We start from the raw sequence: 23,514 nt of genomic DNA on the forward strand, positions 1-23,514 counted from the left end.
CCCGTAATACGTCTAAATCGGTGTGTACTTTTGCGAAGCCCTCTGTCACTATTTTTCTAAGACTATCAATGGAGTATTTGAGGTCGCTGTAAATGCTCTCGCCATTGTCGACGCTCGAAGCAGCCATCGTGTCTTCTTCGTTGCCTGATGAACTTGAACCGCGTTATTTTTTTTTTCTTTTTTTACCGCCCATACAAGGCGATTAAAGAACACTACTGCTTTAGGACTCAAAATGAGCAACGTTTTCTTCATTCCAAGTGCTAAAATGTTTTTATCATTTGGCAAAAAGATCCTAACTTGCCGGACCGTCAAAATGAGCGTGTAGCCGCCATGACGGTCTCCCTAGTCTCCAGTAAGTTAGGGTTAAAGACTATTCGAACAAAGAAGAATTTTTTTGGCAAAAGTTACAACTAAAAGACAAAATTAACTCAAATTTTCTTTAAAAAGTGCCCGATCGTCCCAGTTTAAATCATCAATTTATTTTAAGATCTTTCTGGAAAGGGTCCGATTACTTGCTATAAGAAAATCATTTTTAAGTCATGAATTCAATGAACGACTTATTGCGGTCTGCTGGAGAAATTCAATTAAATTGGTGTAAACTCCCCTGGTAACCTGGCAGTTTTTACATTAAGTTTAAATTAAGTTCAAAATGGCGGATGAACGTGGACAAGGGCTGGTTTCCCAATGCAATGGAAAGGATGGCCAAGGAAGTAAGAACCTTGCACACCAATCAATAGCTTATTTTGAAAATCCGCGGATATGAAATTATCTTTCATTGAAATGCAATCAAATAGTTGGTAAGTAATAAATAAGGCTGTATTTTCCGCTACAAATTAGTCTCACTCAGCAAGATTAAATGATGCGTTTCGAAACAATTAGAGATATATATAGTTGGCTTGCTTTGTCTTTCGGTCGATCATTCATTTGCACGTTCGTCAAGTTTTTGTATCTAGTAATATTCTATATTCGTTTTCACACTCTCGTCAACGAAGTTCCCAAGTACATCTATCTCGTGACTTAAACTTAAATCAAAATTTCCTCTGGCATTCGTAGCTCATTACGTAGCAAGCCTTTTGTGAATTATAAATTTGCTCTGCTTTTGAAGGCAAAACTACATTTGTAAACACAGTATTATGCATCAGTCCCTTACAATTATTTTTTTCTTTACACACATGGTCTGTCAAAAAAGGGACATATTAGTTCAACTGTGGTAATTGTAATTCTCCAGGGGTGTATCATTGCACTCAGGTAATGTTTTGCTTTGTCAACATCCACTGAGTGCGATGGGGTAGACATTCAAATAAATACTGAGAGAGTACTATTGTTAGCGACTATTTAATATAGGGATTTTCCAAAAACTTCAAAAAATAGTAATATCGTGTAAACCAGCTTTTACTGGCCGGTGATGAACATATGGCTAAGACAAAAATAAATGTTCAGTAAAAGAAAAAAAACTACTGTATCTTGACATTAATGAACATCAATTGCATTGCTTAAAAGAACAAAGTTTATACCACTCCATTTTTGTGTTCCATTAGGGTGGGGAGGAGGTACCGGGGAGGTACTTGAATATTGACCAAGACAAATTTTGGCAAGTACTAAATTTAGCGATTTTCGCTCAATTCACTAAAATCGCTAAAATGTAATAGCCACTAATATAACAATAGTAACCTTAAAGTCGATTTCTGTACATATCCTATGCCCCCCCCCCCCCCCTCCCCCAAATAAATGCGAGCCATGTCCAGTACTGGCCATGAAATCCCGGGTTTCTAAACTTCATTCTAGTTCTACACTTCTTAATGTATAGAAGTAAAAAATACTCCGACAAACTAGGGATTATAAAGACCCTTTCCCCAGTCATTCTACTCTTGTCATTCTTTACTTAGTTCCACACTTGTCAAGTGTGGAAGTGTAGAATACTCGGACAAACTAGGGATTATAACGACCCTTTCCCCAGTCATTCTACTCTTGTCATTCTTTACTTAGTTCTACACTTCTCAAGTGTGGAAGTGTAGAATACTTGGACAAACTAGGGATTATAACGACCCTTTCCCCAATCATTCTACTCTTGTCATTCTTTACTTAGTTCTACACTTCTCAAGTGTGGAAGTTTGGAATACTCGGACATACTAGGGATTATAACGACCCTTTCCCCAGTCATTCTACTCTTGTCATTCTTTACTTAGTTCTACACTTCTCAAGTGTGGAAGTGTAGAATACTCGGACAAACTAGGGATTATAACGACCCTTTCCCCAGTCATTCTACTCTTGTCATTCTTTACTTAGTTCCACACTTCTCAAGTGTGTAAGTGTAGAATACTCGGACAAACTAGGGATTATAACGACTCTTTCCCCGGTCATTATACTCTTGTCATTTTTTACTTAGTTCTACACTTCTCAAGTGGGGAAGTGTAGAATACTCGGACAAACTAGGGCTTATAACGACCCTTTCCCCAGTCATTCTACTCTTGTCATTCTTTACTTAGTTCTACACTTCTCAAGTGGGGAAGTGTAGAATACTCGGACAAACTAGGGATTATAACGACCCTTTCCCCAGTCATTCTACTCTTGTCATTCTTTACTTAGTTCTACACTTCTCAAGTGGGGAAGTGTAGAATACTCGGACAAACTAGGGATTATAACGACCCTTTCCCCAGTCATTCTACTCTTGTCATTCTTTACTTAGTTCTACACTTCTCAAGTGTGGAAGTGTAGAATACTTGGACAAACTAGGGATTATAACGACCCTTTCCCCAATCATTCTACTCTTGTCATTCTTTACTTAGTTCTACACTTCTCAAGTGTGGAAGTTTGGAATACTCGGACATACTAGGGATTATAACGACCCTTTCCCCAGTCATTCTACTCTTGTCATTCTTTACTTAGTTCTACACTTCTCAAGTGTGGAAGTGTAGAATACTCGGACAAACTAGGGATTATAACGACCCTTTCCCCAGTCATTCTACTCTTGTCATTCTTTACTTAGTTCCACACTTCTCAAGTGTGTAAGTGTAGAATACTCGGACAAACTAGGGATTATAACGACTCTTTCCCCGGTCATTATACTCTTGTCATTCTTTACTTAGTTCTACACTTCTCAAGTGGGGAAGTGTAGAATACTCGGACAAACTAGGGCTTATAACGACCCTTTCCCCAGTCATTCTACTCTTGTCATTCTTTACTTAGTTCTACACTTCTCAAGTGGGGAAGTGTAGAATACTCGGACAAACTAGGGATTATAACGACCCTTTCCCCAGTCATTCTACTCTTGTCATTCTTTATTTAGTTCCACACTTCTCAAGTGTGGAAGTGTAGAATACTCGGACAAACTAGGGATTATAACGACCCTTTCCCCAGTCATTCTACTCTTGTCATTCTTTACTTAGTTCTACACTTCTCAAGTGGGGAAGTGTAGAATACTCGGACATACTAGGGATTATAACGACCCTTTCCCCAGTCATTCTACTCTTGTCATTCTTTACTTAGTTCTACACTTCTCAAGTGTGGAAGTGTAGAATACTCGGACAAACTAGGGATTATAACGAACCTTTCCCCAGTCATTCTACTCTTGTCATTCTTTACTTAGTTCCACACTTCTCAAGTGTGTAAGTGTAGAATACTCGGACAAACTAGGGATTATAACGACCCTTTCCCCGGTCATTATACTCTTGTCATTCTTTACTTAGTTCTACACTTCTCAAGTGTGGAAGTTTGGAATACTCGGACATACTAGGGATTATAACGACCCTTTCCCCAGTCATTCTACTCTTGTCATTCTTTACTTAGTTCTACACTTCTCAAGTGTGGAAGTGTAGAATACTCGGACAAACTAGGGATTATAACGACCCTTTCCCCAGTCATTCTACTCTTGTCATTCTTTACTTAGTTCCACACTTCTCAAGTGTGTAAGTGTAGAATACTCGGACAAACTAGGGATTATAACGACCCTTTCCCCGGTCATTATACTCTTGTCATTCTTTACTTAGTTCTACACTTCTCAAGTGGGGAAGTGTAGAATACTCGGACAAACTAGGGCTTATAACGACCCTTTCCCCAGTCATTCTACTCTTGTCATTCTTTACTTAGTTCTACACTTCTCAAGTGGGGAAGTGTAGAATACTCGGACAAACTAGGGATTATAACGACCCTTTCCCCAGTCATTCTACTCTTGTCATTCTTTATTTAGTTCCACACTTCTCAAGTGTGGAAGTGTAGAATACTCGGACAAACTAGGGATTATAACGACCCTTTCCCCAGTCATTCTACTCTTGTCATTCTTTACTTAGTTCTACACTTCTCAAGTGGGGAAGTGTAGAATACTCGGACATACTAGGGATTATAACGACCCTTTCCCCAGTCATTCTACTCTTGTCATTCTTTACTTAGTTCTACACTTCTCAAGTGGGGAAGTGTAGAATACTCGGACATACTAGGGATTATAACGACCCTTTCCCCAGTCATTCTACTCTTGTCATTCTTTACTTAGTTCCACACTTCTCAAGTGTGTAAGTGTAGAATACTCGGACAAACTAGGGATTATAACGACCCTTTCCCCGGTCATTATACTCTTGTCATTCTTTACTTAGTTCCACACTTCTCAAGTGTGGAAGTGTAGAATACTCGGACAAACTAGGGCTTATAACGACCCTTTCCCCAGTCATTCTACTCTTGTCATTCTTTACTTAGTTCTACACTTCTCAAGTGGGGAAGTGTAGAATACTCGGACAAACTAGGGATTATAACGACCCTTTCCCCAGTCATTCTACTCTTGTCATTCTTTATTTAGTTCCACACTTCTCAAGTGTGAAAGTGTAGAATACTCGGACAAACTAGGGATTATAACGACCCTTTCCCCAGTCATTCTACTCTTGTCATTCTTTACTTAGTTCTACACTTCTCAAGTGGGGAAGTGTAGAATACTCGGACAAACTAGGGATTATAACGACCCTTTCCCCAGTCATTCTACTCTTGTCATTCTTTACTTAGTTCTACACTTCTCAAGTGTGGAAGTGTAGAATACTCGGACAAACTAGGGATTATAACGACCCTTTCCCCAGTCATTCTACTCTTGTCATTCTTTACTTAGTTCTACACTTCTCAAGTGTGGAAGTGTAGAATACTCTGACAAACTAGGGATTATAACGACCCTTTCCCCAGTCATTCTACTCTTGTCATTCTTTACTTAGTTCTACACAAGTTTCTCAAGTGTGGAAGTGTAGAATACTTGGACAAACTAGGGATTATAACGACCCTTTCCCCAGTCATTCTACTCTTGTCATTCTTTACTTAGTTCTACACTTCTCAAGTGTGGAAGTTTGGAATACTCGGACAAACTAGGGATTATAACGACCCTTTCCCCAGTCATTCTACTCTTGTCATTCTTTACTTAGTTCTTCACTTCCCAAGTGTGGAAGTTTGGAAGACGCGGACAAACTAGGGATTATAACGACCCTTTCCCCAGTCATTCTACTCTTGTCATTCTTTACTTAGTTCTACACTTCTCAAGTGGGGAAGTGTAGAATACAAATAGTTCCCGAAATGGCAATGTAAAATGAGACAGGCCAAACACGACTCCCGCTGGTTGCTAAATGTTAGCCCTCAGTCTGCTATTTTAAACGGAGGATTTAATTATTGCTCTCTAGAGCCGTTTCAGTGATAATCTTTATGCCATTGTGTTTGCTAGCTATGTGGCATATTTCGTCAGGTTTATTGGCTCATGTTTGTTGAAAGATTCTTAATAGCCTTTAAAGGAATGTTGTAGTCTATCTTGTGTATCGGATCAGTGGATTTTTAACCGTCAGCTCGTATATCTGAAGTGGCGGTTATTTCGTAGGATAACGTTTCGTTACGATGGTTGTGAGGGTCTAAGATCCGAGTCTTTTGAAGGCTAAGCATTGAGAGCGATAGTTTCTTTGTTTTTAAGCTTCCCTTGGTTTGAGTGGTTGTGATTTGTGCTGTGGGAGCTATAAAGCTTTACCTCCATTATTTTTGATCTGTTTTGTTGCGTTACTTGCATCCAACAAATAAATTCTATGGCAGTTTGATCACTGCATTTGAAGTCTCTAGGATGCTGCAACGATCTCTTCTGGCAAATGTTTTATCTTAAGCAAGACTCGAGTTTCGGTCCTTCAGTGGACCTCATCAGTTGCTCCTATGTTAAAGTCTCATCAAATGATTTGAAATCAGTCGATTTGCCGTTTTTGTACTTGTCTGCAGGATCGAAAATTCTGCTTTTTAATTGGCTCACGTAACTGGACCAATTGTGTTAATGTAGTTTCGATCCGTGCTTTAGTGTGTTTGTTTAGAAGGCTATTTTTCGCATTTTTGACCGTAAAAGGTCAGTTCTGATGCTAAAAAGTGGTTCTTTCTTAGCCGTGCGAGGGTAGTGTTCCACATAATGAAGAAGGGCTTCATTTTGTATATATTGCACAGTGTGCGTTTGACTGTAGCATAGATTTTTTTGCGATCAAGATAATCTCGTGCAACACAGCGGAACGGGGCTCTGTCAAAAAAAAGGTCACAAGTGATAACATAAAATGAGACAGGCCAAACACGACTCCCGCTGGTTGCTAAATGTTAGCCCTCAGTCTGCTATTTTAAACGGAGGATTTAATTATTGCTCTCTAGAGCCGTTTCAGTGATAATCTTTATGCCATTGTGTTTGCTAGCTATGTGGCATATTTCGTCAGGTTTATTGGCTCATGTTTGTTGAAAGATTCTTAATAGCCTTTAAAGGAATGTTGTAGTCTATCTTGTGTATCGGATCAGTGGATTTTTAACCGTCAGCTCGTATATCTGAAGTGGCGGTTATTTCGTAGGATAACGTTTCGTTTGTCCGAGTATTCCAAACTTCCACACTTGAGAAGTGTAGAACTCTACTAACTATGAACTAAGTAAAGAATGGCAAAAGTAGAACATAGTTAGTAGACTGGGGAAAGGGTCGTTATAATCCCTAGTGTGTCCGAGTATTCTACACTTCCACACTTGAGAAGAGTAGAACTAAGTAAAGAATGACAAGAGTAGAATGACTGGGGAAAGGGTCGTTATAATCCCTAGTTTGTCCGAGTATTCTACACTTCCACACTTGAGAAGTGTAGAACTAAGTAAAGAATGACAAGAGTAGAATGACTGGGGAAAGGGTCGTTATAATCCCTAGTTTGTCCGAGTATTCTACACTTCCACACTTGACAAGTGTAGAACTAAGTAAAGAATGACAAGAGTAGAATGACTGGGGAAAGGGTCGTTATAATCCCTAGTTTGTCAGAGTATTCTACACTTCCACACTTGAGAAGTGTAGAACTAAGTAAAGAATGACAAGAGTAGAATGACTGGGGAAAGGGTCGTTATAATCCCTAGTTTGTCAGAGTATTCTACACTTCCACACTTGTGAAGTGTAGAACTAAGTAAAGAATGACAGAGTAGAATGACTGGGGAAAGGGTCGTTATAATCCCTAGTTTGTCCGAGTCTTCCAAACTTCCACACTTGAAAAGTGTAGAACTAAGTAAAGAATGACAAGAGTAGAATGACTGGGGAAAGGGTCGTTATAATCCCTAGTTTGTCAGAGTATTCTGCACTTCCACACTTGTGAAGTGTAGAACTAAGTAAAGAATGACAGAGCAGAATGACTGGGGAAAGGGTCGTTATAATCCCTAGTTTGTCCGAGTCTTCCAAACTTCCACACTTGAAAAGTGTAGAACTAAGTAAAGAATGACAAGAGTAGAATGACTGGGGAAAGGGTCGTTATAATCCCTAGTTTGTCAGAGTATTCTGCACTTCCACACTTGTGAAGTGTAGAACTAAGTAAAGAATGACAGAGCAGAATGACTGGGGAAAGGGTCGTTATAATCCCTAGTTTGTCCGAGTCTTCCAAACTTCCACACTTGAGAAGTGTAGAACAAAGTAAAGAATGACAAGAGTAGAATGACTGGGGAAAGGGTCGTTATAATCCCTAGTTTGTCAGAGTATTCTACACTTCCACACTTGAGAAGTGTAGAACTAAGTAAAGAATGACAGAGTAGAATGACTGGGGAAAGGGTCGTTATAATCCCTAGTTTGTCAGTGTATTCTACACTTCCACACTTGAGATGTGTAGAACTTAAAGTAAAGAATGACAAGAGTAGAATGACTGGGGAAAGGGTCGTTATTATCCCTAGTTTGTCCGAGTATTCTACACTTCCACACTTGAGAAGTGTGGAACTAAGTAAAGAATGACAAGAGTAGAATGACTGGGGAAAGGGTCGTTATAATCCCTAGTTTGTCCGAGTATTCTACACTTCCACACTTGAAAAGTGTAGAACTAAGTAAAGAATGACAAGAGTAGAATGACTGGGGAAATGGTCGTTATAATCCCTAGTTTGTCCGAGTATTCTACACTTCCACACTTGAGAAGTGTAGAACTAAGTAAAGAAAGACAAGAGTAGAATGACTGGGGGAAAGGTTGTTATAATCCCTAGTTTGTCCGAGTATTTTTTACTTCTATACATTAAGAAGTGTGGAACTAGAATGAAGTTTGGAAACCCGGGATTTCATGGCCAGTGCTGGACATATGTGATAAATGCATGCAGTCATCTCAGCCGAAAAGGAACCTGGTTGCATGACATGCTGAAAAATAACAAATTGCTTACACTTAGATGGTTTGTTGTACGTGTTGTCCTACAGATTTATTTTAACAAGGCACAAAGAATTTTGAATAATTTACAGATTCACCAAAACAATATCCTGCAATACAGCACATCACTGAACTCTGCATGGGGCTAGGCTGTCAAGGCCACCAAATCTATGCAGGATGGCTGCAATGTATAGAGATTATTTAAAAACGGGTGATTAAAATGCATTGATGATTTTCGTGGCATGTAAAGGGGTAAAGTAAACTTTTTGGTTGCAAGTTAAGATACCAGAAAAGGAAATAAGCAGCAGTTTTAATTTGTTACATGTATCAGGCCTCTAAATTGATAATAAATTATGTTGACTTTACTGTTTCCTGCCAATTTCAATTCTTAGAAGTCACTTGTATGAGGCATCTGTTAGTTTCTTTTAGTTATTTGCCTTCTGTCACAGTGTCTGCCATTCTTTAACAGAGACAAATGTATGTCGAATAATACCACTGTCCTGTATAAAATGGCTGAGTTACCTGGTTATTAATTAAAGAACCCTTTAGCAAATGTGAAACAGTTTGGTGAAAAAAAAATTCCCTAGCTTCTTTCCATTACCAGCTTCGCAGCATCTTGAGGTACCTCATATCTTGTTACCACTATACATGTCTCTCTCAGCATTAATTATTTTAAGCTCTGAATTAATCTTCACTTCTTAGCTGCTTAGCTAGAAGGGCTCGATGGACTACTGGATGGTTAGTTTTCAGTTAGAATATGGGGTTATTTATCACTTACCAGCTAGAATTTTAAACATGACTTAACTATGATGTACGTTAACAGATTTCATAGACAATTACAAAAATTGTCGTTTGTCAGCAGACATTTAAAATTTATTTTGGCTAATTCTGGGCAATCAGTTTATAATATACCACATTCACGACTTTGCTCATAGAGCCTTTGATTTAAGTGAGAGGTCAGGAAAAGCCATTAAAATTTATAAAATTTATCGAATATTTAACAATTGTTGGACGAGATTGAGCAAAATATCGTGATTTGTCTGTGGCGAGCAGATCAATTATTTTCCGAAGCCGAAGGTTGAGGCAAATAATTGATCTGCGAGTCACTGCCAAAGCCAAGTTCAATAATTGTGTGATCACTGCATTTGTTTTGCACAAGTACCTTCAGGATTTGCGTGTGAAACACCTTTTTTGCTGAAAAAAATGCAGACGAAAGCGTAACCTCGCCTGTAGCTTCGTTTATACGAGCTGGTCTTCATCGAATTCTCTTTTTTTTCCTTTATTGCCGAAATACAATAAAATAAATTTCCATTGCCAACTTTGTATTTTCTCTGTTTTTCAGACCTGGTAGACAAATCTAACCGCTCTTCTACATCTCTGGGAAACGAGCTGCCATTTTTTCTCGGAAGTGGACACAACTTCGCATGAGCAAAATATTATTTGCAGCAAAATCACTGGCAGACGCTAATGCGCAGGAGCAGACCATTATTTGTAGGCAGTTTTTTGCAGATCACGTGATGGGCTCTCGACCAATGAAAAGGAAGGAAAAAATGCATCGAATGATAAGTATTGGTAATCAAATGGTGACGAGTGAAATTAGGAAATGATTTAGCATTCCTAACTTCACGAGTATACCATTTGGTTACATTTTAATATCATAGGTGACAAATTACGCTTGCAATCGTTGGTTTCTGACTGGTATAATGCATCGCCAACTCCGAGCTTTGAAAAGTTGAAAGCATACATTTTGCTCAAGTTCGCAAGTTTTTTAGTCTTTGAAGAAAACCTTGCTGTTGACAAAAAGTTTTAAAGATGAATCAACCGTCAATTATTTCTCACATTATGACCGTAGTTTGTTTTGAATGAACTGAAAACGGTACCCGTGTAAAACGCTTAAAAATCCGCTCGATGTCATTTATGTAATTGGCTTAAGTCTAGAAGTCGTTTTGACGCTTTGAAATATAAAATATGATCAAACGTTTTATTACATGACCAAGGCTAGCTGGCTAAGACGAAATTCAAGCGAAAATGTACAAAGTTGAAGCTTTTAAACATCTTTTATTACGGACGCCATCTTGCCGCTAACTACGTTGCCATGGCAATTTTATAATTTCACACGTGAAATTGAAAATTAACGTTAAGGAGTAATTTGTCACCTATGATATTACAACATTTATTTCACCTTCGCAACAGATTGTCCTTGTTCCTTGTAGTACTGGAAGTTCACTCCATCGTTACTGTACTGCAACTTGTACTTGGTAACCCATTGGTCAGCAGCATTTCTTCCTTGGGTTGCTACACGTGTCACTCTTGTATACTTATCGCCCAGATCCACCTGGAGCCATTGGTTTACATCATTGCTTCGAGCTGACCAACCTCCTTGTTTGCCTCCACCTGCTTTAAAGTGCAGTCTGCCCTGGATTGCGGCATGATTGACATCCCACTCTGAGGAGGCACTGATTTGTCCGTCAGGGATTATATAATTTTCCATGCCAAGAGCTTGTCGACAACCTGTTTTTTTTTTTAATGAATATCAATCAGCACATGAACAACGCCAAAAAGTCTAGCTAATAACGTTAACTGGGCCATATCAATATAAACTAAGCTTGTATGGCGTTTACGGCATCGAACTTATGTGAAACAATTATAAAAACACCATTATATAATGGCCAACCGATATTAATTAGTCCTTTAATATTTCCTGACCCTCATGACTGATAGTCTTTGTAATAAAAAAAAACTTGGCATGCTGATGCATTGCACCTTATCTGAAGATGTTGGAAATTGGTGCAAGTATTCAGATGATTAAATATTGCACTTTCTTTATTGCGAGCGTGTTCAAGTGTGCGTTCGATGACTTCGAATCGTCAACGTTAATTTTCGCTAATTTTCATAGTCAATTACATTGTTTTTGAAGAATTTTGTTGATAATGATTATTTCATACTTTCTTAGTCTGCTAACTTGTCTACATTTTAGGACTGTGACTAATAGTACGAATTTCTACTTACGACTGTCGTATGCGGCCTAGTCTTACCCTGACTTGGCCTAAAATTACACGCGCGCGACTTAGCATGTCACATACGACAGTCGGAAACAAAAATTACACCGTCGTAAGCGTCCCTATTAGCAAATAATGCTTACAAAACTTTCCAAAATGATTTTCAAATAGAACATGTACGCAAACTACAGTACCTGGACAGCCGTAGACTTCCGTCCTCATTGAGATATGCCCGTGCCAAGCGAGAATTCGAAACCGGATGTAACGTGCCATAACAGGTGGACTGAGTCCATGATATACAACGGTGTGCTGGTCTGCATTTGCAATAAATTCCTAAATCAATAGAAAGGGAAAATCAGCTCTCTGATTAAAGATCATCTAACCCATTTGCAAGCCAAGCAACAAATTAATTACTGAGGTGCCCCCCCCCCCCCCCCCTATAAGCCTTTTTTTTTTCTGGAGATCTCCTCGCTTTACCATAATCAATGCTACCGTTATATCTCAATGTTAAGATGGCTAATAAATGATGATGATGATGATGATGATGATGATGATGATGATGATGACTAAGCGTGAAAGAAACCGATTTTGAGACTTGCCTCGACTTTTTTCAAATGCATAAATAACTCCAAAATGAAACGCTTGTCTAAACTGAGCATAGTTTATCGTAGGACAACCTTGACGTCTTCGAAAATCAATCAATTAGGGCCAGCTGATTCTTGCAATTGCTCATTTGCATTTTGTCAGCGGGCGGGGATGAAGATATACTGGTACAGCGTCCGTTAGTAAAGTCAAAATGAAGCTCAGATCGGAGCTTATCAACTTTTCGGTAGACTTGCTAACCTTCTCTGCAGCTTGTCCTTGTTCCCAGTAGTACTGGAAGTTTACTCCATCGTTACTGTACTGCAGTTTGTACTTTTGTACCCACTGAGGGTAATCACCTCTTCCTTGGGTTCCTACACCTGTCAATTCAGTGTACTTACTACCCAAATCAACCTGGTACCATTGATTTACATCGTTGGTGCGAGCCGACCAAGATCTAGGACTGCCCAGTCTGCCCTGAGGGATGTTCAGGTTATGGTCCCATTCTGAAGAAGCCGAGAGTTGACCGTCAGGGATTGCACCGTTCTCCAAGCCAAGAGCTCCGTTGCAATCTAAAGATTTCACATAAAGGGACTGTGTCACAGCTGAGTTAAGTTTATTTGATTAAGTTTTTCCAAGCATTCGCTATAAAAGGTAATGTAAGCGAAACAAATTTATATGGATCTAAATGACAAAGTCATAACTTTTATTACAACTAAATGTGTCTTTCGGGCTTTATAATTTAAAGTTACAAGCAATCGAGAGTAACTTTGACAACTGTCCAGGAATATATATAAACAAAAACATATCGCAATCTGTTTCAATCTTCGTCACTTTTCAGGGGCAATCAACAGACTGTTTTGGAGAATATGTGTTCTGAATACCTATAATCGCCTCTGATTTTCAGATTAAAGTGTGATGAAAAAATGGAGCTCGAGATTTCTACAGCTCAAACTTTCGTAACATGGGGAAAGTAATGCCTACTGTTTTCGGAGGGAGAAAATGTCGTTTTAGGCATGAAAAAAGGCCAGCTACGAATTCGAGAACGCAACAGCGCTTCGTAACACAACAAGCTAGAGGTTTAGTCCAGTCAACTTAGTATTACACCCAAAACAAATTGCAACAAAAATTAAACATGCCTTATTCGACTTTGCATATATTGAGGAATAACATACTAAAAGTCACCGTGAATCGGAGTATTGGAACCTCGTCTTTTTTTGCGATATTTGAACTACAATGAAATATGAGAAATTTAATTTATGCATAACTAATGTGATTTTTACGAGTAACATTGAAGGGTCCTTATCGACAGAAATAATCAAGCTAGCAAAACCAAACAACGACAAGCCAACAAATCAATTTACTACAAATGTAGCAGTTATTACTTATCCTATTTATTGCGTGAAATGACATTACTATTCTGCTTTTTTTGGTACCTTAGAGAACGTACTACCAGCGGCCGGATTCTGGCATAGATGCAAGTATAGTAACAACGTTCGCTAATCGGATATTTCATTAAAAAAGCTGAGGTTTCTTCAAAAATTAAAGATACTGGAAACTGATAAAGTATAATTATACCTTTTTGATGAAAGAATAAACGCTGGTCAAAAAAGTTACCGTCTGATAACTAGAATTGCGGCAAACAATTATGGCGAGAGTCTCGGATGAAACCCTTAACATAATCTGTCAGAAAGCGTAATGCGTGAATTTGCTCCCCCAAAACCCTTTCTGCTTATTGGAAGGTGCCTATAATTCCAAGAATCAACACTGATTGATCTTTGCAAAAGTCCCCCGAGTGACTGAGCCGTCATAGACGCCGGGGACACAACCCCGGCGTAACTATGGGCACGCCTCCATCTCTGCACTTAATTCTTTTACAAAAGGATGAACAAATTCTTTCAGGAGTAGCAGAATGATTTTGGACAAAAGAAAAAGGGTTTGGAAAAAGTTTGGTAACAACCTGAAAATGACTTGATAAACATGAATTCAAACTTTGAATTCAAACAACAACAACTTTATTCACCCTAAATATTCACAGAAGGAAAAGACATATATATGGTATTAATAAATAATTAAGTGCGACTTTCTCCAAAAATCAACTAATATCGCCTTTCGTCCGCACAAATTGGAAAAATCGATTTCGCTCATATTTTGCCCATAGATAGGTCCTAGTGAGAAACCAAACGGTCTGCAGTTAGTTTTTCCTAATACAGCTTCCTTTCGAAGAAATATGCAAAAAAAGATTTTGCCCCAATTGGGCTCAAAATCCATTTCCGGTTTGACTGAATTTATTGAAAGTTTGATCACCTCTTGCGTTATACTGCAGCTGTTTATTGATATTTCAATAATATTTATAAGGTAATTAGGTCTTTATTGTATGACCGAGCGAAAAATAAAACAAATCGAGATTATTTTTTAGCCTGAAACGGGGATAAAACCAAAGGCAAAATTGGCAAATGAGTAGTTAGCGAAATTATGCAGTAAAGCTCTGCCACATTTTTCTATGTGCGATAACTTAAAATATCGTAAAAACAATTTTAATGGGTTAACTAGACACTTATCTAATAGGATATCCAAAAAAATCTCTGGGGAAAAGGTTTTTAGTGGCCCGCTTTTGCCTTTGTTTATCACTAATTTTGCCGTAAATCAGCTAAAATGTAAACAATTGCGTTACACGGCTTGTCACAATACCCGTAAACAGTTTCACAATTTCTGTATTTTAAATAATCTAGTCATTTAAAATATACGAAAAGGAGTATACGTCACATGCCGATTGTAAATGGGTACTTAAAGGAAAACCTTTACTTGCTATATTACCCTATAATGAATATATGTTTAACCTATCATTGAGGTGTTGCTTTTCCTGCGAGCTGGCTGTGCTGTTTACTACTCTTTAGCTGAAATTAAAAACAAGGCAAATGTACCATGTTTTGTCTGCTCTTAAACACTTGAAAGGGTATCTACCTTTAACAAGACAATTCAGAAGAATTCAAACGGGCTCAGTTATAAGATCTTTATTTTTCATGCACCCATCATGACGCAGAGTGTCACTGGGCGCTCTGCTACACGAGAAATAATTGTCGTTTCTTTTATAATTCATAAGATAATCTTCAAAACAACGAATAGGCATACTAGGTTCACATTGAAAAATGCGCCTACTTTCAGAACGTTCGTTTATCCATGATCATTGTAAGGTATTAGTTTTAAGATCTAGTGTTATTTTTGTTCTAGTACAGTTCGCTGAAAGTAAGTATTTTCAAATATATTTACGTTAAATCGGTAGACATGTAATTCGGTCTACTGGTGAATCCAGCGGAGACGACCAGTTCTTCATATTTTGTTACAAACTGACTATTTTGTTCTAAAATCAGTGCCAACTAGACTCCACCTCCCACTCCATTTTAAAGAAACGGAAAGGCGAATGCCCACCTCCCCTCCTGCTGTCAGGCCACTGATGGCGGTTTTAGTTGCATGCTTGCAGGGTGGAACTTTAAAATTTTTCAACAACGTACATGTATGTAAATTATGCGATTACTGCTCTTACTTAAATAAACATAATCGTCTCCACCAAATGCTGGTATAACGAATTTGTCAATGCTCAAATATTGGAGACGACTTATTTGCAAGTTTTCACTCATAATTATCCATTGAAGGTTTTTTGCGGGTTATCGTTTCCCATCCCTCTTATAGGAAACTCCGCTCCTTTGCCCTGTCCCTTTTGTTCCCCTTCTGCTGCCTATAGGTAATGGTTCCAGTTGCATGAGAGTGATTTTTCAATGTGAAACGTCACTAAAATGCTCTAAGCCTGTTTTTAAGGGCTAAGCTTGAAATTTCGCACTAAAAATAGCTGAAGCCGGCTGGGGTTAAGGTAACAACTGTCGAAGATAAGAAAACTGAAAGGAGTAAGGACATGAGGGGGCTTATCGCTGAGCCCATAACGAGGGCTGACAATAACATTTTACATCAAGTGTCACTGGAGCATTTCTCAGAAATTTTTTTTAAGGATCCCTGTGCTGTGCCCAAGGGAGATACTCGGGATTTCAAGTGACAGAAATGATGGGTTTTTTGGGGGGTTGAAATTTATAATTTTGGGAATTGTTTGTCTAGGAAATTTTTTAAAAGTTAGGGATTTTTGGGGGAATAAAAAACAATCTTAACATTCGTGGTGGTGCATTGGTGGTGTAGTTTCGCGAATAAAGTATAAACAAATGTTTTTTACTGATGATTAATCTTGAACGATGATGTTCCAGTCCTTTGCTTTGCATATAAACTCGAGCGTCCCCCCTGAGTTTCAATTTTTTTCTTTGTATTACCATCATTGCCCCTCTCTGGACAGAAATTCGGTATGGGATATTTTCAGGGTAAATTTTTTTGTCCAGGTTATTTTTTAGTGTGTTTTTGGAAGCCTTGGTTTTTTTTTTTTTTTTTTTTTTTTGGGGGGGGGGGGGGTTCCATTATCCTCGTTACTTTAAATCCCAAGTACCCTTCCCCACCCCCACCCCCTCGAGGTGCTGTGCATGTCTGTCTTGCTTCCATTGTCCAAAATAAAGCAGCTTTACACTTGCCAAGACCATGGTGGATTTACTTTTAGAAAAGGTCTAATATTTACATATTTTCTTATCCTGAATTTCAATTCTTTCATTTGACTCACAACTACTTTCTCCTCGTTATTTAGACGACAAGTGGAGGCAGGTTCTCTGGTGCTAATTTTGACAGCTTCTCTTCTTCGGAAATTGAATACAAAAATATCCCTGCGTGATCTGCACGGGCTGCACGTACCTTATGGAAAAAGAAAGAAAACTGCCAGACGTATTTGTATGTCGAAATTCCTGCATTCAGACAAGAAGCGAGTGAGATGTCGATATCTATACCTTATCCAACGGGAATCAAATGTCCCGTTCTTTTCATGATTTACCTGAAGAAGATTTTGTTTACCCCTTAGGCTTCGAACCGATCCTTCGGCATTCAGACATTTTACTTTGACGATTTTATGCTTTGGTATCTTCTGAGGGACCCTACATCTTTAGGTTCCTCTTGTCCAGCCGAGACCATGGGTTTAGCAGTCATTACGTCGACACTTTGAGGAGTGTAAAAAATCGTAGCTCGAGCAAGAACCAACTTTACTTCACTCTCCATATCATGAAACTCCCAGAGTGAATTGTGCTGTGCTATATTTTCAGTGCATGATAATAGCGAGACTTTCTCCGTAGGCTGATTTCTGTCGCTGCGATCAAAGGAGTACTGACTTTAAAAGAACAACAGGCATTCATCTTGTTTAATCCACAAAAAGCGAAGTGTCGTTTTTTACCGATCGATGTGTGGAACTGAATAAGGACTTGTTATCAAAATAAAAATATTTAATTATACAATTTGTAAGTCGCAAAGACACTGGATTCATGCATGGACCGATGCAAATATTGCGTTAAAATCTGGCGCTAATCTTAGGGCCTGTTTACAAGCAGGTAGTCCCTAGCAGGAGGGTCACCATAGCGCTCCCACATTTATTCTTTCTTTCATCGACGTGTTTACAAAGGAAGCTAGGGTAACCCTAGCTGAGCGCTAGGGTTACCCTAGCGCCGGGGTTACCCTAGCTTCTTGTAAACGCTCTGCTAGGGATAACTCGCCTACCCGGGACAACTTTATTTTGGCTCCAAGAAGCTAAATATGTTTAAAAATACCGACAAAAACAGCGAATTATGACCAAGAAACATCGTGTTCATTCACAATTTGTCGTATTTTTGCACTGGAACGGAATTATTTTCGAATAACAGCTTCTTACGACAAAGTTTGTGGTAAAACGTTTGGCGCTGCATATGTGAGGTCATTCCATAACATAAGTATTTATAGTTTCTCCGTCAAACGCGTTCCAACTATAAAAAAATGTGCTTGGGACGTTATTGAGCTTGGAAATTGAATATGATTTTACTGGAACTGATTAACTGCGTAACTAAAACGAAAATTGTTTTTTGCGCTAAGATTATTACCCGTTACATGCTATATTTACAAGGTTAACTGAAGCCCCAGGGGGGTTCTCCGGCTTGTAAATGACGGGGATGATCGAAGGATTTTTTTGGGTTTGAAATTTTTGATTCCGGGATTTTTTTGGGTTGGAGGATTTGGCAAGTATTTTTTGGGTGACTTGATTCAAATAGGAGATTTTTTGGGTTTTCAAAAAGAACCAAAGTACCTTGGCGCTGCCTTAGCGTATTTATGGTATGATGAATAATCAAACTCAAGCATTATTGCCCCTCCTGGCAATTTAGGGATAATTTGACAAGGGATTTTTTGGGGGGTTATTTTTTGTCCAGGGATTTTTTGGGGTAATTTAGGAAGACTTAGGGATTTTTTTGCGTCCTGAGTTTTGCCTCGATTCGATCATCCCCGTCATTTACAAGCCGGAGTACCCCCCTGGGGCTGAAGCGTAACCGGTGTAAGTTGACCCGGATATTAGGGTTACCCTACCTGTGAATTTTTGCTTGTAAGCCCGGGCTATCTTCTAACCCTCTTGCTAGGGTAACGGCACAAAATACATAGAACTTTGTACATAACTTAGAAAGGCAATGCTATGTTTTATTTGTCTTATACCATAACATTGTTTAAAATTCTCAGTATTACCTTCAATGTTGATATCTATTATTGGCCGTATACAATTCTCCCCAATAATTTCTTATGCTTTATAGTTTTCTCCTTAAAAGGACATGAATTGGAAAAAATATCGGCAATTTAAGACAAAAGGAAACAGCAACACATCAACAAACAACAACGACAACATCATCGCACTCGACAAATACTTATAATTTCATTGTTGCGCTGTTTCCTTCAGATCACGGAAATAAATAAACCAAACAATATTGACTCGTTATTACGTAAAATAATTGAACTGAGAATGCTTTCCTTTATACGACCGGTTTTTGTGGATGATCGAATGATCAACAGCTTAAAACAACTCTTAACACAGAACTAAACCATCAAGCATGTTGTGATCAAGAGCGTGTAGAGATCACGCAAAGGTTACAGAAATGGCGAAGGGAAAAAAATCTAATTTTGCCTTTACCTTTTTAAATAGGTTACCACGTGACTTGTTTCTTTGCATAGGTTGTTTGATGGAATTCTCACAAGAGCGTCAAACATGCATTGAAAACGATAATTTCATACGCTGTTTACTACCTGTGTCACGCAATTGCTGTCACGCACAAACGGCAGATTATCGGCAAAATTAAGGATAAATACAGGCCAAAGCGGGCCACTAAAAACCTTTTCCCCAGAGATTTTTTTGGACATTCTATTAGATAAGTGTCTAGTTAACCCATAAAAATTGTTTTTACGATATTTTAAGTTATCGCACATAGAAAAATATGGCAGAGTTTTACTGCATAATTTCGCTGGCTACTCATTTGCAAATTTTGCCTTTGGATTTATCCCCGTTTCAGGCTAAAAATTAATCTTGATTTGTTTTATTTTTCGCTCAGTCATACAATAAAGACCTAATTACATTATAAATAGTATTGAAATATCAATAAACAGCTGCTGTATAACGCGCGAGGCGATCGAACTTTCAAAAAAATCAGTCAAACCGGAAGTGGATTTTGAGCTCAATTGGGGCGAAATCTTTTTTTACATATTTCTACGAAAGGAAGCTGTATTAGGAAAAACTAACTACGGTCCGTTTGGTTTCTCACCAGGACCTATCTATGGGAAAACTATGAGCGAAATCGCTTATTCCATTTGTTCCGCTGTCTGGTTGATAATTCTAGAAAGTCGCACTTAAGGGTCTGATGGCCTGAAATAACTGAAGAGTTTAAAAGGGCAGGCAGCCAGTGACAAGTATGGTATCACTCTATCCACTCAATATTAGCATTTGTATACAGCCACGTCAAATGCTATACAGTTTTGTACGCCAATCGTCACATTTGTTCAACCACTGCGGTGGAAAGCATTAACTCATCAACAGACACGCCTTTTTCTCGCTGTTTTAAAATCCTTTTTAAAAAATAAAACAAATATTTTAACAGGATTAACCCATCAGTACTTTGGAGTACTGTTATCTTAGGGGTCCTGTAAGATATTAAAATTTAAAAAGATGACTTACAAAGTTTAAAAAAAAGTTTAGAAATGTTAAAAAGACAACGGTTAAAAACAAATAAAAACTTATGAATAAAAATTACAAATAAAAATTTTCTATAACTTTTTGTTTTAAAAGAAGTCTAGAGTTCAATGTTTTCATGTCCGACGATAAACAATTAAAAACTGACGCTCCTAAAAAACAAAAACTCCGACGGCCAAACTCTAGATTTATTCTCGGCAGGACATAAGCCATACCCTACTCATGCCATGTGCAACTAGGACACTGTATGTATGACTTTATTTCCAGTCGTTACTTTACATATGTTTCAAAAAATATGGCTCTGCCACTGTATTTTTGGATGGTTATCGAAGAAGACCAGCCACCAAATATGACTCACGATAAAAGGGTCAGATGTGGGATAAGCGAAGCATGATGTTAGATTCACTCGGGAAAGAGTGTATGTTATAAAGAAAGATTTCCTTTCCAAAATGTGAAACAAGATAAGGTTCGTCGCGCTACTACCTCTGCATTTTAAACGGCATAGTAATGACGTATTACATGCGTAGGGTAATGCCGAAGTCCTTTTGATACAAAATACAGTTGTCACAAGATACAACACTGTAATAGTCGGAGATTATACATGCCTCCTTTCACTCTGTTCAAGAGCAGTGGACATAAATTATTATCTGACTGAACCAGCACATAAATAAACTCACAAAGTAAATATTGGCATTGGCATTCAAAAATCTGTTTCCTTGAAGAAACTCGACTCTGGGGCATTTTTCAGGAAATATTCTGAAGTATTTAACTACCAACAAGCCACTAGGGTTGCCGTTATTACAGCAGGAGATTGACTCCCTGTTCTGTCTCTAAAATGATAAACCTGGAGAAAAGCTGGATGTCCTTCAAGTGAGGCACTTTCGCAGCAAAGTTTTACCCAGCATGCTACCCACACGTCGGGATATAATGCCTATTCGTAGCACAGCCTGAGGGTCTAAATCTGTGACGCCATCATTACGTCACACATGAAAACATTTGTGTTACTATATTGGTAATGAATCAATCAGTTGCTATATCAATTTTGGTTTAGCTGTCTTAATTATTCGTGGAATTACAGACGCTAGAACTTTATTTTATTTGGTTCCGCCATATTACATACCAGCCAATTTGGGAATTTCACCAATGGTTTGAAAGTCATAAAAATACAAGGTTCCAGTGCTTAGATTTACGGTGACTTTCAGCAGCGTATTCTACACCAAATTTGAAGTCAAAAACAGCATGTTTAATTTTTGTTGCAATTTGTTTTGGGTGCAATACTAATTTGACTGGACTAATTGGCGTACAAAACTGTATAGCATTTGACGTGGCTGTATACAAATGCTAATGTAGAGTGGATATAGGGTGATACCAAACTTGTCACTGTGGTTTAAATCAATTTTGAATTCATGTTTATAAATAATTTGAAGTCATTTGCAGGTTGTTACCAAACTTTTTCCAAATGTTTTAACCCTTTTTCTTTTGTCCAAAATCATTCTGCTACTCCTGAAAGAATTTGTTCATCCTTTTGTAAAAGAATTAAGTGCGGAGATGGAGGCGTGCCCATAGTTACGCCGGGGTTGTGTCCCCGGCGTCTATGACGGCTCAGTCACTCGGAGGACTTTTGCGAAGATCACTCAGTGTTGATTCTTGGGATTATAGGCACCTTCCAATAAGCAGAAATGGTTTTGGGGGAGCAAATTCACGCTTTACGTTTTCTGACAGATTATGTTAAGGGTTTCATCCAAGACTCCCGCCATAATTGTTTGCCGCAATTCTAGTTATCAGACGGTAACTTTTTTGACCAGCGTTTATTCTTTCATCAAAAAGGTATAATTATACTTTATCAGTTTCCAGTATCTTTAATTTTTGAAGAAAACTCAGCTTTTTTAATGAAATATCCGATTAGCGAACGTTGTTACTATACTTGCATCTATGCCAGAATCCGGCCGCTGGTAGTACGTTCTCTAAGGTATCAAAAAGGGCAGAATAGTAATGTCATTTCACGCAATAAATAGGATAAGTAATAACTGCTACATTTGTTGTAAACTGATTTGTTGGCTTGTCGTTGTTTGGTTTTGCTAGCTTGATTATTTCTGTCGATAAGGACCCTTCAATGTTACTTGTAAAAATCACATTAGTTATGCATAAATTAAATTTCTCATATTTCATTGTAGTTCAAATATCGCAAAAAAAAGACGAGGTTCCAATATTCCGATTCACGGTGACTTTTAGTATGTTATTCCTCAATATATATATGCAAAGTCGAATAAGGCATGTTTTATTTTTGTTGCAATTTGTTTTGGGTTAGACAACGAAATGGCTTATATTGACTGGACTAGTTGCTTCTTAGTGCACGTGCAAAAGGCGCCGTTTAACGGCAGAGTTCCAGAAATTTGGTGTGAATCTATTGTTTCGAGTGAAGACGATATCTTCAACAAGAGAGCTGGAAACATGTAATGTAGCCGTCAACGCTATAAGTTTTAATGACTTTTCTTTCAACCTCAAGAAAACATCTTTAGGTTATTAAAACCTAATTAGTGAAAAAAATTACTGTAACAGCGAATAAAAGAACAGCTATAAACATATTCGTCAGGATTCATTTCTGATTTCATAAAGACCGATTTACATGCTACGATTTGCGGGCTGATTTGCTTTAGCAAATTTACCGCTGCGATTCGTCCGTTCGAAGGAAGGTTGAAAATCTGACTGATTTCTAAAATCTGTGGCACTGCAACAGATTTTTGAAAAGTCGGGCTTATTTTCTTATAAAATTTGGGTCAAATCGAGCCGAAAAATCGTACATTGTACTGTGTAAACCGGCCTTAATTGATTTGCATATACGCGATTTTGAATAATCATTTTATTCGCGACTCGTGATATTTTTAATCTTGCGCTTTCGATCTATTTTCCCGACGGAAAAACACATGCAGGAGTATAGAATAGCCCTCCTGATAGCCCCTAAAATACAGTAAGTGTCACAAATTTTAGGCGAGTCTCAAAATCTTCGCTAATAAACTACTTTCTACGAACCGAGCTCTCAAAAAGTAAATCTGATCTCGGAATCTTGATTTTTACGATTTGTGTTTCGGAATCGCGCAAGCCAAGCAAATGGTTTAACCAGAAAGGCTAAATGAACTGTTATACAACTACAACTGCAAAACAAAGACAAATCACGATCCAATGCTCAACATCTCATACCGCTACTGTGAAACACGTAGGC

The 23,514-nt window shown here is 38.2% G+C and overlaps 2 protein-coding genes across 4 annotated transcripts in view; one reads left to right on the forward strand and one right to left on the reverse strand.

Annotated features, from left to right (window-relative positions):
• The window catches only part of LOC144646011 (uncharacterized), a 129,274-nt gene that overhangs the window by 42,871 nt on the left and 62,889 nt on the right, over positions 1 to 23,514 (forward strand). The gene's annotated exons all lie outside the window — the stretch shown is intronic.
• Positions 1 to 23,514, reverse strand: part of LOC144642352 (uncharacterized) — a 43,282-nt gene that overhangs the window by 7,313 nt on the left and 12,455 nt on the right. For 2 of the 3 annotated variants that reach the window (XM_078501323.1, XM_078501318.1), the window contains exons 10-12: positions 12,452 to 12,762; positions 11,803 to 11,941; positions 10,792 to 11,120 (exon numbers count right to left, since the gene is read on the reverse strand). In XM_078501323.1, coding sequence (XP_078357449.1) covers positions 10,792 to 11,120; positions 11,803 to 11,941; positions 12,452 to 12,762 — 779 coding nt within the window. The remainder of the gene's footprint in view (positions 1 to 10,791; positions 11,121 to 11,802; positions 11,942 to 12,451; positions 12,763 to 23,514) is intronic. The other variant, XM_078501329.1, reaches the window with a different exon arrangement.

This window comes from Oculina patagonica, chromosome 1 (genome assembly GCF_052425735.1).
Source record: "Oculina patagonica isolate OP01 chromosome 1, crgOcupat, whole genome shotgun sequence".
NCBI lineage: Eukaryota > Metazoa > Cnidaria > Anthozoa > Scleractinia > Oculinidae > Oculina > Oculina patagonica.